Genomic DNA, 14,623 nt, shown 5'->3' with positions numbered 1-14,623 from the left:
GTAGTATTATCAGGTGCCATAAAACCCAATAGTAGTAGCTTCCCCAGATCACTCAACGCTTTCAAGAGTCAATTAGAAAAAAATAAAGCAGTGTCTCCGTACTGTTGCAGCTTTAGTTTGGTGCCTTTTATCACTGAAAAAAACCACCTTTTTTCTCTCCTGGGTCTTCTCAATAGCTTTCATGAAAAAGAGGGACCAGCTGCAGATGGAAGCAAAATTCAGACTAGAGGTGTTCGGCTGTTGATTCAGTCACGTGTCCGACTACAAGCAACTGGAATAAAACACAGATCAGAGCATTCCCAGACAGATCTTTGCTCTTTTATGGTTGAACAAAAAAATGGCGTTTGAAAGGTTTGTGTATAGTTCAAATTTCGTGGTTAGGACACGTTTTTGGAGACAAACAGTCTGAGCCTGTAGCTACCTATCTGGCTGTGGTCTTCACCTTTCAGTTTGCTTGGAGACTGCAGAAAAAGTGCTTTGGGTGTTACTTTGTGTGGGAAGATCCGAATTTAAACTTCGTTGTAGGGGGAGAAAAATCCTCACCCCAAAATAAAAGTGATTAAATTGGAGGGAGGGGTAGAAAAAGGATAAGCAGACATTCGTGTCTGTTGTTGTCCAGTTCTGCTGTGAATGCCATAGGCAGGCAGGTTGCAGATTCTGGCAGCCATCTGTTGGGAATATTTCAGGTTAGAGGTACCCCAGAGACAATCTTTGTTTCTTTCCTTGGGACAGAGTGCTCCAGGGCTTAGTGCCAAGGGAGACCTGGCCAGACCTCGCCCTGGAGCCAAATGGTTTAACCACAGTTCACCGGCGGCCGTGGAAGGAGGGACTCGTAGCAGGACTTAGGGCTGTTTCCCAGGATGGGTTGTAACTCCCAGCGAGGTGGTGTTGGGACACGGCTTAGCCGAGTCCTCGCATGGGTGCTCGCAGGGACTTGGGTTACACGGCAGAGGAGCCTGATGGGCCTTGCTGAGCAGGAGGATGGATGTAGGCATGTACTTAATTGCTTTGCAGAATAATAGGCCAAAATGATACAGCAGCTAAGAACTGTTCTTGTGAAGGGGACTGGGTAACTTTTGGTACTCTCAGCTGTTCTATGTAGTTGTTGCCAGCAGAGGTGAGAGAGCTGGAGCAGTTTGACTGGTGCCATGATGCATTTAACAACTTATTACTAATACTAATGTGTAAATGCATTTTTATGGTTAAGAGAATGGAGACACTCACAGACAAACGAGTGAAACGTTTTCTCCATCTTCATACTTCAAGTAGTTTATGCTGTCCTTTTTTGCCACTAAAACATCTAGCGTTTGAGGTTCCGACAAAGGCAAAACAACATTTGAGTTTACAGCTATTTATAACATAAGAAATTACATCTGTCAAAATGTGAAAAGGAGGAATTTAGAACAACTAACGTATTCAATGACCGCTATCTCGGGCTTCTTTTTTAGTCTACAAAGATCTTTAAAATTGTAGACTTTCCCATGTGTAACACCTAGTGAATGTATACCTGTAATGGAGGTCAGGCAAAATCTTGCACGTCTTGCCTGTTTATTTGAACATTACAGAAAAAGATGTAGTGTTTTGGCAGTAAATGTATATATTACTAGTACTTTTTTTTAAACCAAATCTCTTAGATGTAAAAACACAATCTGTGCTGAACTGAAGGCAGCTTGAGAAAGGAGATGTGACTGCAAGATTTTAAATTCAGGAGAAAAAAGAGATTATGAAAAATGTTAGAACAATTCCCCTATTTTCTAATAATTAGTATTCACAAAGGAAAAACATGTTCTAACTACCTAGTAATTTCCAAATTGCTGAGACACCTAATGAGTTGTCTTAAATAAATTTACAAAACATATAGAAGGAAATAATTACTGAGCATTTAAGTCTGAAATCACAACTCAGTGCAGAATGGTTATGCAGCTGGCTTGTGTGTTTGTTTCAGCAAGAAAATTATTTGGTTGGGAACTGAACCTTGTCCTGTTTGGACTTTCAGTGGCACATTCACGTTGTCTCTTAGATGTGAATTTGTGAAAAAGTCCTACTAAAACGCTTTCCTACAGCTCTGCTGGACCTGTTATTTAACGTGACAGCAGCTGGAACAGATTTTGTAATTCTAGAGGGATATTAGTAATTCTAGAGGATATTAAAAGCAAAATAGGGGCTGTGCTTCCGATGTAATCTCTGCACCTCACTCTGCAAAGCCTTTACACGTGGGAATAACCTCTTTGGTTTCATTAGTGCAAGGGCTGCTCCTCCTCCCTTGGGCTCCCCCAGAAGTCTCACTCCAGCGCTTAGGATAGGACCTCTCTGCAGTATTTTACTGGGGTGATTGTTCTCACACATGCAGATTTTTCCAGCCCGGAATTTGATTGCAGCACAGTAACATTTTCATACCAAATAAATAGATACCCACTGGTTTGTCTTTGCCTCTTTATTACATCACCTGCCCACTAATTAAATTTAGCTGCCTGCTGTAAACGCTGAGACCAGGTGAGCACCAACTATGGTCAACACTGTTATTTAAAATGTGATTTTTTTTAAAGTCTGCACGTTTCGGTTCCTGTTTTCATGTAAAAACATGTTAGTACTTATCCTCTCTAACACCTGCCTTTACGGCATACTTACAGTAGTAACCTCTGTGAGTTGAACGTACATTTTCAGGTGGTGGGAGCAATACAGGTACTATGACTAGCTTGTGTAGACGCTAATCTCGTGCAGAGGGACAGCACAATGCACGTGGACCAGTGAGACGGTTTATGCTGGGTCTTGGAGGAGCTGCATCTGCAAGGAACAGGTCTTCTGTTTAAAAAAAAAAAAAAGCATCATTCTTTGAATGCACGTGGCATATGGCAGCATATGACCCTGCAGCCATCGCTGTGCCTATTTGTTCTCCTTTTGCTTTGTCAAGAACTTTGTCAAGTTTCTGGGAACTCGTTAAGGAGGTACGTAGCCTCATGTGCGATGCACATCAACCTCAATTCTCGCTGAAAGTTGCAGAGGACTGAGGACACTTTTTTCCGGTTGAGGCTCTAGCTCTTGATGCATCCATCTTGTGTGGAAGGGAGGTAGAGGATGGGCTAATGTAACCTTCCTGCTACTGAAATCGGTCTCCCTTCCTCGGGTAGCTACGTAGGTTTTTGGCTACTTCCACTGTCGGAGTGTGGAGAGACCTCAGCCCCAGCTAGGGAGAGGGCTGTGGTCTGGAGTTAAATAGGCTTTAGGACAGATCTTTTGTTTCTGAGTGGTGCTGATGTCCCAGGTCACACTGATGTCTAAGCAGGCTGTTGTTGCTCATTGTTGAAGATGGGAGCCTAAATGATTACATGGGGTTTTATTATTCTTTTTAAAGTGAATGAATGAATAGAGCAATGACTGCAGTGGAAAAGAAGTGACAAAGCAATGAAGAAGAATCTAATAATAGTAATAATAACAATAAACAAATCTTGAGTTGTTTAAACCTTGCAATATATGGCAAATAGAAAGAGCCACCTCTCTGGTGGACTTATATTGACCTTTTACCTGCGTATGCTGTTCTGGTAGTAAAAAAGTCTTCTCTCATTATTTCCGTGCACATACTTGCCAAGTTCAGAAGTATTGTATATAAGTAGTTTGAAAAGACCTGTATCACAATGTAACTTGAATAAATAATTCTCTCTAAATACATCTGAAAAACAGCCAGCAATTTTTGTCGTACGGAAAACATTACTCTGACAGACCAGACGTGGTTGCCCAAGACAGGCTTCACCTCTGCCCTGCGTAGTTTGGTGCTGCGGGGAAGAAGGGACTGTGGGCGGGCAGGGACGGTTGCTCCTGCTTGCACAAGGTGCTGCTCCAAGCTGAGCTTTGGCCTCCTCTTCTGGCCAGGGCTCAGCACAGAGCAGATTACACCAGGGCTTTTGAGCTTTCTGTTCTGGTTTGGGAGGATGAAATCTTGGGATTTCATCTGTGTGGCAGGAAGAATGCTTCCTGCCAGCTTTTGTATGAAATATTGTTGGTGACAGTACTCACGCAGATGATTTGTTATCAGTGAGACATACTCAATGCAGCTAGAATAAAAATGGTACTGGTTTAGAATGAACTCTTCCCTCTTTTGCTGCTCAGGTAAACTGAGTAATCGTGCCTGGTGTGGGTTGGAATATGGGTTGGCTTGAGAGCAAGGGTTACTTTGCTGTTTTCCATGTTTCAGCCTAAGACTGAATTTCTTGGGAAGTTAACAGAGCGTCTGGAAGCAGCCGGTTCTGGTAGGAGCCTAGCTGTGAATGATAACCGTGTGGCATCCCAGCACCCTGCCAGCCCCTTCCAGGAGCACCGCATTTCATGTGCGGGTCTTTGGTCAGAGGTTTCTGCACCTGGAGGAGCTACAAGCGCTGAAGTGCCCAATTAATCATGAATGGCTCTATTCAATGGGAAGAAATGCTTTCCTATTCTTGTAAAGCAAAGATCCTAAAAAATTCAAGCCACATGACAGTATGTATTTGATCCAGCCAAAGTGACTAGTAGTAGCCAGTCTCTCCATGAGTCCATGTCTTAGCTGAGAAATGAAATTTCAGCTTCTCTGCATGCAAGTTCAGCGTTTCCTGGCAGTGCTGTAACAACAGCTCCAGTCCTAAATGTGGTACTGCCCTGCTTCCGTGGGAATTGGAGGTAGGGGAGAGATCCATAAGTGGCAGTGTCCAGTTTCACGTAAGGACATTTGAACAAGCTGGGTATTAAAGGACACATCAAGACTGCACCCAGAAGTGTACTTTTGATGCTTTGACTCTTGGTAATGTGGTTAGTTTAAAAAAAAAAAAAAAAACAACAACAAACCAGCAACAAAGCCACCGCAGAAAGCCAGATCCACTGTATCGTCCCTCTCCTCCAGGGCACGCAGGAGCCTGCAGTTCCTCCCAGCCTGTGCGGTTCTGAGTCTGCCATACAGTGTCAACACAGTGCAGCAGAACCAACGTGGAACAAATTGCAACATAAGACAAGTTTCTGTATCTGTGTATCCATCTGTAAATGTGAATTTTTCTTTTACTAATCATTACAGAAGTTGCAGGCTTCCTGTGCAGCAGGGCTTCGCTGCGCTAGCCCTCAGTGGGGATTTTGCTGGCTGTCCCCAACCTCGCAGAGACAGGAATGTGACAACGCAGGCTGAGTGCGAAAAACAGCGTGTAGGAGAAGGTCGCGTTGTGCTTTACAAGGCCATGTTTGTCTGTTTTCCAGCATAAAACAGCTAAACAATGATGAGCAATCTTGTTTTGTACAATACTGCTCTTTTAAACCTCCATTGTGCTGTATGGGTGCTCGCACACTTGGTCGTCTGCTAGAAAATTTTTAGTTGAGGTCCTGACCGGTTTAAAAGCATCGGAGCGACCTCTGGGTCAGCTCTTTGGTCTGCCGTGTAACCTCTGCGTTCAGCATCAGGACAGGGTCTTCGGGATCTTTGGGGCCTTTGCGTACTGTGTCTTGCAGGCGGTGAAACTGCCTTGAGCATCTGAAAACGTGTATGGAAGCCTGAAGGTACCGCGTGGGATTCCTGTTGCGGGGAGGACCTAAGAGGAGGCACAGGAGGAGAGACAGACAGGGGTGAGGACAGGATGGGACAGGAGGGATCTTTATTCCCTCGAAGTATTTCGTGCTGTCCCTAGCTCTGATATTATTCAAACTCCAGCAAACCATTCAAAATAATTGGCTGCCTCGAGGTGTGCTGCCGCTCCTGATGCTTTGTCATTTTAAAGTGCTATGGATTTTCAAAGTGAACTCGCTGTTACTGCAAAGACATTTTTCCTGTTCTCAGCTGAAAACAACATGTGCGTATGAACACAGATACGAGGGCTTTCCTCTTCAGTGGCATGTATGCTTTATTAAGTGTAGTGATTGCCATGTGTGCTCAATGTCTGCTTGTTGCTGGATAGAGAGATGCGCTCAAAGTGCCCATAGCTAGTCCTTCCGCAGCAGAAGGATGCCTACCATTAGACAATGCTGCCCTGTTGTCTTGCTTAATGGATAAGGCAGAAGCTTTTTCTCTGAGCAGGGTATGTTTTCAGAAATGCTTTCTGGGTTGTGATGGGCTCTGCAGCACCCTAAATCTTTTCAAAAGAGACTGCATGTCATCTGGCTTATCGGAGCTCCTAATGGATTGATGCTTTAATTGCTCATGCTATACGAGACAGCATTACAAGTTATGGCTGGATAGAGAGCAATTCAGATCTGTGTATTTATGGTAGTTGGAAAAAAAATTATTTGCAACCTCCTTGAAGTCTTTATTTTTTTTTTCCTCTTCTGAAACCATAACAGCTAAAGGTTGATATTTTCTTCTGCTCTTTTCTTCAGCAAGCAGGAAGGCCGGGCCTGGCTGGCTGTTGTTTGTCGTGTCCAGGAGGAGGATGCATGTGAACTCTTCCTCCCTAAACAGGCTGGGGCACAGAAGCACCACGTTCACTAGTAATATTTTGTTAGCCTTTCCAGTCATCCAGCCACCTCGGCACATATCTTTCAGCAGTCTCAAGTGTAAGACCAGTCAGTGAGAAAGAGGGACTGATGATTTACCCTTGTTTGGTAGTTGCTGAATAAGCAGACCCATTGTTCCTTCTGCTTTACCCTTTTTCCCTAGCATTTTTGGGATTGCTTCAAGCCTCAGTGTTTTTATCAAAGCTGAATTATACTAATTGATGAGAGAGGAAAATGGATGAGGGAGAAAATAAATAATAAATTGCAAGAAAAATGAATTCACAGAAGCCCAAAGTAAAAAGTCTGTGAAATATGAAACGAGTCTTTCATTGCCTTGAATAATATAATTATCTAGCAAAGCCTCTTCCCTTCAAATTGCCAAATCTGGTGTGCACTTGAACTCGTTGCATATGCTCCCACTTCACAAAGTTCCTGTATCTCCCAGAGGGGTCGTGAGGTTGAGGTTGGGTAACAGCGTGATAATTGGTCCTTGAATATTATGTGCAAATGTGAAGCCGTGGACATATGCGATATGCCCCAAATTATCAGCTTGCTGCTGTAAGCAGTAGGAAAATAAAGAAATTAAAGGGTCTTTTGGGTAGAGTTTTGGTGTGCAGGAAAAGATGGGGAATGCCTTCTTTCCTCTTCTCCTCTCACTTCCCTAAGACTACTAACATAATTTGGTTTTCGTTGTGTGGTCAGGCAGTCGGTTATACTTTCCCAGCTGCGACAAGAGCACGGATGCATCATAGTATTTAGTATTATCACATCTACCGCAGTTTCAACAAATATGAGCTGTCAGTCTGGAGCTTCATTGCACTTGGTGCGGTACAGGCATGAGTGTTCGTGTTGGCTTGTTGCACAATATTCTGTCAATATTGCACAATATTGCTGTCTATATTCTGATCTTCGATCAAAAATTTAACACAGAACCGGAAATTAAATACAAGAAGTGATACTTTTGTCTGTGCGTGGTTTTAAAAAATAGTCAAAAGCCAGACTTCTGAGGATAGCAAGGGTTGTTTTTAATTTATGGACTGCTTGTGTTATAGTAGTTCCCAGAAGCTTTAATCAGATCCTGAGTCCCATTTTCTAAGTAGAAGTCGCTGCTGCCAGGAGTTCGGTGTAACTACAAACACATCTTGGCTGGTGAACGTAGAGTGCAGAAATCGAGGGTGGTGTTAACAGAAGCACGAGAGACGACCGGGAAGGCAGCGAGATGGCTCGTGAGGGTAAACGCACATACCCGCTCGGACCGCGCCGTCTTCCTCAGCACAGGGCAGCGACCGAGCCGAGGAAAGTAAACCTTAATCTTGCTTGGTCTTCTGCTCTGACCGAACGTTGACATTCGTGTTCCTTGGCCCATGCTTACGGTATGTTACAGAATGCCAGTTTTCATTACTTACCTTGGACAGCTTTTTCTGTCCGTCTTGCTGCTATTTGCAGAATCACGCCTTGTTTTCAGTGCGATGCTGCAGTTCAGCATCCCATGAGTCACAGTCCTGGGGCTGCATCTTTCAGATAAGCCACTCGCTATTTGGCGTAACTTGCGAGCGACGGGATCGTGCGGATGTGATTGTACCACTCCATATCATTTGGCGTACAGGCAGTGATTAGCATTGAAGAGCAGCCTGGGGTAGCCTTGCAATATCAGCTACTTTGGTTAAGACTACTTTGTTCTGACCGCATTAAATAGGTCAGCGCTCAAACCTATACCACTAAAAGCCAGGATGGGAAACTGTGCATCGGGCATAGGTATCTATCTCTATTAAATTCCCTTACAGAGCTACCCTGAATCATATCCAGAGGACTTGAATAAATATATAGGTATGAGCCTGTGCACTTTTTGTTCACCGTGTCCCCATACAGATGATTTCTGCAATCCACCTACGTGCGTGGTGCTGATATCTGTCCCGTCGGTGATGTGTTCTGTGCCGTGTTCTCGTACACCTGTCGGTACGCAGGAACTGAAGGGGGAAATGACACGGTCAGAGGGGACGGGGGTGACGAACAGTGTCTGCTACTCTCGATGACAGCAGTAGTGGCTTTGCCTCAGGCTTCAGGCATGCCAGGATGTGGTGCGATCCTGTTGCAGCGTATTATGCCAGGTAGGACTAAAATCTTGGAAAGAAGCCCATTCCTACTGCAGTATATTATTTGTATTTATGGTTATGCCTTTTGATTTATTATTTGGAGAGCGTGATTACTTTTCCTTCTTTCTGCTGCTATTGAAGCTTTGTCGTCTGTAAGTTAAAAATGTGATGATCAGCATAAAGCATTTTACATCTCCAGAGTGTTTAGTGGACAATAAATGATAAGCTGTTCTTCTCTGCCACAAGGTTGGTCTGTCTTTGCAACTCCTGGTCTGTTTGGTTTTGGTTTTTTTTTTCTTTTTTTCATTGCTTTGAACAATGCAGGCTCTGGTATGGAGGACAGGCTATAATTTTAGGACTAGGGTATTTGACCATATGAATTCAGTCTCCCACTGATAGACTTCCCCTTCAGTTGCCGAACAGAGATGTGGGCTGGAACAGTAGGCTAGGCAGGGGTTCTCCTGCTACCCATTTGGCCTAGGTGTGATGAGTTGGCATGCTTTGCACTCTCGCTTTTGCTGAGGGAAGAAACGTTCTTATGCCTCCGTTGGTGATGTGTTTGGTAGCTGAAGTTTTAATCTTGCCCCCAAGATGGGGAGAGAGGAGTAGCTGGCAGCCCCGGAGCAGCCCGAGAGGTGTCTTTGGCGCACGCCTAGCCCCAAGTGCTGTGGCTGCCGAGTTCCCTGGTCTCTGCTACATCCCAAAGGAAGCAGAAGGAAGAGCAGCATGTCGAGCTTCCGAGCGAAGAAAAGCTTGTGCTGCTGCCAGCAGCTAATGCTAGTTTTCAGCCTGTTGGTGTTAGACTTGTTCCAGCTCCGGACCCCAAAGGCGGGTGTCTCTGCGGGCACCCGGCTGCTGGGAGGCGCGCTGCCCTGTCCAGCTCACCTCGGTGTGCAGCGTGGCCAGCTGTCCTGCGAAGGAATTTTCCTGGCCTGTTAAGATCATAGCTGTGTGTTAGCTTGTGTTAGGCGAATCCTGTTCCTGACATGGAGGAAACCTGTCCTCCCTAGTGGCCATGCTTATGGCCAAGTTTTGAGGATGTAACAAGAAGAGAGCATATGCTCATCAGTGGTTCATTGCCAGAAGTCTTCTAATGGCTATGTATTCACATCAATATTTAAGAATGTGTGAGTTTATACGGAGAGTAAGAATATTGACTCCCATGGTAGATTACATAGAATATGTGTCCCTGTGCTGCAGGGTATAAATCAACTTAAGGAAAAAAAATTGAAAGACATAATGCTGTAGAATGGCTCTTTTGGAACATGTATACAGTTACAGATTTTGGAGCTCTATAGAGATAAAAATATATAGATATAATGTCTTCAATTTGTTGCTGGAAATGTGATGACTTAGAAATTATTTGTTACACTGGCTATATAATACAATACAGCATACGTAGTCCAGCGCATTACTCCTTTCCCTTATTTAAAAACAGAAATAACGTCTCTCAGCAGTGGTCAGACATTGCCGTATATTCCTCCTACTGAGTACAGTACTGGGGCCGGATCCTTCTGCAGCTCTGCGTTATCCTGATCCTTTTGAAGTTCTCTTTTTTTTTTTTTTTTTACGATAGTGTTTTTGTGTAGTTATTTTTCCTAAGACATGCAAAATGCGTAGGTTAAAAAGTTAGACTACAATGCAAACTATATGCAGCTCTTCATGCTAAACTTTATATACTGACTTTTATAGCAGCCATTACCAGCTGATACATATATATATATATACAAATATATATAAAAAAGTATATACCTGCAGCCAGTGCAGAGCGTCAGGCTGGGGAGGGTGAAGCGCAGACCTCTCCTGTGCTAGGAGCAGACTAATGACCCAAACACAAATCAGTCAAATGCTGCATTGAACAGAACAGTATTCTGCAAGGCTGGAGTCTGGCTTAAGCAAAGGCCATCGTTCACCAGACAGACATATTAATTTATTAGTAAAAATTCCATTTGCTTGGGGAATGGCTCAATAAGGGCCATATATTTCCTCTTCAGCATTTGCCTTGAGTGGAAAGTTAGACCTAGACTTAGGATTTTGAGACCTTTGTAGGAGTTCCCTCCTATAGTGAAAGTTTACTTCACCTTTGGTATGAATGGCCAGTCGTACACACCTCCGTCGGTGGCGCTCCTTGAAGTCCAGGTTCAAGTCCTACTCTTGCTAGGCTTCTGGGTCAGGTGTGTGTTTGAGGGTTTGGAGAGAGGGGGATTGGTATTTCAGCTTCATCAGGAGTAAACATTCCCTTTACCTTACCTCAGCTGTTTGGCAGGATTAAACCCCCGTCTTTCAGTTCTCAAACATAACGATCAGCTGTGTAGGATGCTGGAGTCAGGTCGCTTTACGAAAAGAAGAGAGGAGCCACTGCAGACTTCAGATGTTGCTAGGCGTCCTGAAAAATGTCCCAGACAAAAAAAATCTAACTGTGGCAGTACCTTCTTTCCTCCGTTATAGGCTGTTGCGTTCTGCTGCTGCTTGTATGTGCTGTTTTCATTTCATATCACTGTATCGCTTTTGTGTTGCCCTGTTGAGGGCCTTTTAATACTGCGACTTTTACCACTTTTTGTTTCCCTCTTGAAGCACAGAACAAAGCTTTATGTGAGTGGCACCCACGGCAGGGAGGGAAGTACTTACACAATGGTACTGTATTTACAGGGAGGGGTAATTCTAACCAAGCTTTATAATACCTTAATTACATTTGATGTGACCCAGCCCTTGACAATCTTGAATCTAAGGTTGTCAAACAGGATTTAAACATCATAAAGATTTCTGGACAGTGCTCACAACTGAGCTGTATTTCACTGTGTCAGTAAGAAAGTGAGGAGATTCTCTGAAGGTGGAGAGAGTGGTTTTTCTTGGGAATTTTGTCTTTGGCTTAGTGCACCTGATCGGTAAAGCCAGGTTATTTCTCTGCTAAATTCTGCAGATTTTTTGTGCTAGCGACAATATGTAAAACCCACTCAAAGAAATTAAGAAACAAATATTTTAAAAGTATTTTATGAATCTGACTGGGGAGGGGGTTTCTATTTCTTACATATGTTTTCTTAGTGATATGAATTTAATTTCAGGGCTCAGCAGATTCGTACACAAGCAGACCCTCAGACTCTGATGTCTCTTTGGAAGAAGATAGGGAAGCAATCCGCCAAGAAAGAGAACAACAAGCAGCTATACAACTTGAAAGGGCAAAGGTGTGTTCTTTTCAACTTTAATAATAGCTAAGTTACGTGGCATTTATCGTTTGTCTAGGGTTAAAATTTGCACTGTTGGTTTATAAAGATGATGCTGTCTTTTGAAACAGTTTGGCAGTTGAGTCAAGTTATCTGCAGACAAGGTGTTTGGGGGAATATAGTGTAAATATTCTCCTATAAACGGGGATCTTCTCTAGTGAGCTGAGCTCTGCTGGCTTGTGTGAAATTATTAGTCTGAATTTTGATGTATTTGGCAAATGTCCTTTGCTAGGTTTTTGCTAATTTGATACAATTCTTGATTCAGAAAAGTTTCCACTGTTTGTCATGTGTGTTTCTATTTGTAGTCCAAACCAGTAGCGTTTGCTGTTAAGACTAATGTGAGTTACTGTGGAGCTCTGGATGAAGATGTTCCTGTCCCAAGCACTGCCATCTCGTTTGATGCCAAGGACTTCCTACACATCAAAGAGGTAAACCAAAGAAGTAATAAAAGGGAATGTGAAAGGGAATCTTCTTAGATGCCAAGGACTACGATTTGAACAGTCGGGGCTGAGCCGTACCAGGTTAAAAAGAGAGCCAAGAGCTGAGTGGAGGCAGGAGAGCACAGCACACGTCTGATTATTGATGATGTGGTGGCACTTCAGCCTTTTTAGAGTTGCAGCACCCTGGGGAGGTTATCTGGCACTTTTTTAGCGCTTGATGTTACCAACTTGTCGTTGGATTTTCATGTCACAGGAAGGAAATAACATCTTGCTAGGTTTTAAATACCCTTCAAGATGGTAGATTCAGATTCTTTTCATCAAATGAAGTTTGTGATGGATCAGAGATTACGGGAATCTCAGAATTCAGAAAGGGAATCTCAAAATCTCGGAAAGGGATTCTATTGATCAGGAAGTGGAGTAGCACCAGGTTACGCCAGGTCTTCATAAAGCACCAGATAGGCTTGTAGGGGAGGAAATAAGACTTAGAATAACAGAAAAAGAAAAGAAAATATTGAAGAGGACAGGTACAAAAACAAGGAAAAAGGAATGGGAATAAATGGGCCCTGAGTATGGCTTTGGTAGAGAAAAATACATTTTATTGCATGTTGAGCATATTTTCTGCTATTCTTTATCTGAAGTGAGCCCCCCTTTATCTGAAGTGAGCCCCCCCAGTTTGCATAAACCCCTCTTGTTTTGTAGATTTGTACATAGCCTTGCGGCTTGCGAAAACATTTTTTCATCTCTGCGTTCTGGGTTTATTTTAGGGTGTTCAGTACTCATTTGTCTCCTCCTTTGAACATGTGTCTGTGATCGCTTCAGAGCACTGATCTCCTTTAGACTGAGCACATTTAGGAGGAAAACACCTGCTTCTGCACCTCTAGAGGCAGAGATTGGTGGCACAACAGGGGGGTTTGCTTTAAATTCTTTCTCCCTGAGAAAGGCACAGGAGAGGCAGTTGATTCCCTTGTTCCATTTTCTCAATTTGCTGCAAACAGATGGAAGTTTGATTTGGATTTTTTTGGTTTGTTTCTTTTCTGTGTTTCTTTTTTTAATATTTGTGTGGAACAGTGCTTAAACCCCTGCTGAGGAAGTGGAGCACTGAATCTGAATCTGCCTGTCTCTGCATGCGGAACTGATTGCCCTCTTCGTGCCCCAGGAACGTGTTCTGTTCTGTCTAGCACCACACCTGAACTCCCTTGATGTACGCCACTTTCTAAACCTGCTTCCCATCAGGAGCGGGTCCTTTGCTAGCACTCAGAGTTGAATGCAGACAGCTGCATCCATTACAGCGCTCAGATCACTTTCTCAGCTACCTTTCCCAATGTTTTCCCACCCACACTAGAAACGCACCCTACCTGACATACTGTCTTTCTAGTGCACACGTTGTCCCGTGTAACCGTTCAGGTAACTCTGTGCGTCACCATTAAAGCAAGTATTTGATCTTGGCTTTCCTAGGGTGTGACTACCTTTATTGTCAGGCCAGTGATTGAATTTGATGTACTAAGCTCCTATCGTGCTGCCCTGAACATTTTTCCAGAGAAGTGTCCCAAGTCCATGTCTTGGCATTCTGTGAGTTTTCTTTCAAGATCTAAATGGCCAGGATCGCATTGCCACTAAACTGTAAGCCATCTGGCTTACTGGTATTTGTCAGCTCTGCTAAGGGTTTAGCAAAGTTTCTTTGTTAATGCTGAAACCTTCAGCTTGCCTGAAGCTGTGGCTGTAACTCAGCAGGATTTCAGGAATGGTTCCCCGTGCTGGAGTCTAGCTGCGTGGAAGAAGGCTTTGCGGAATTTGTTTTTCAAGGATCTGGCAGGCTTGCTTGGACTAGAAGCAGCATGGTTCCAGATTTTAGAATAATGCTAAACTAGGTAAGAAGTAAGGTCGCCCTGCTGACAGGATGAAACATCAGCAGTAACTGATGAGTTGCTATATTGAGAATGTGTCCTGTATGTCTCATCTGTCTCCTACAAGCCTATACATTATGTGCTTACTTGAAAGATGAAGTGGCAACAATTACTGACAATGCAGAAGAAATCATGGGCATGGCAACCAATAGGAATGAACTGTAGTCCTCCCACATGCTGCATGCGAAGAATAACATATGGGAGGTGATGACCTAATGCAAATAGCCCTGCGTTCCTCGCTGCATCGTTACAATTTGTAGTGTTCAGATATTCTCAGCATAACGCTCATTCTGATCTCATGTCTAGAGGCATCGCTCAGAGGTCCATGACCTACTAATGGAAGAAAGATTCCCATGTTCAAGCCGTACATTTAGAACCAAAATAGAATGGGTAATGCTCACGGGACTCAGGTTTTACAGTGGTGTACATACATTGATGGATTTCACTGATTTACAACAGCAGAATGCTAGATCCTGAAGTATTTGTCTATTTTAAAGAATGACAGTAGTTCTGTCGACTTAAGCAGA

At 43.6% G+C, this 14,623-nt stretch overlaps 1 protein-coding gene across 2 annotated transcripts in view; it reads left to right on the top strand.

Moving 5' to 3' along the window:
• Positions 1–14,623, top strand: part of CACNB4 (calcium voltage-gated channel auxiliary subunit beta 4) — a 115,472-nt gene that overhangs the window by 65,967 nt on the left and 34,882 nt on the right. For both annotated transcript variants that reach the window (XM_087734500.1, XM_087734501.1), the window contains 2 exons: positions 11,594–11,713; positions 12,058–12,180. In XM_087734500.1, the coding sequence (XP_087590626.1) occupies positions 11,594–11,713; positions 12,058–12,180 (243 nt within the window). The remainder of the gene's footprint in view (positions 1–11,593; positions 11,714–12,057; positions 12,181–14,623) is intronic.

The sequence above is a fragment of the Nipponia nippon genome, unplaced genomic scaffold (genome assembly GCF_047370975.1).
Source record: "Nipponia nippon isolate SJK-2023a ecotype South Korea unplaced genomic scaffold, ASM4737097v1 scaffold_5, whole genome shotgun sequence".
NCBI lineage: Eukaryota > Metazoa > Chordata > Aves > Pelecaniformes > Threskiornithidae > Nipponia > Nipponia nippon.
Note: the sequence above shows the minus strand (reverse complement) of the source record. Positions and strands in the feature narration are given on the sequence as shown.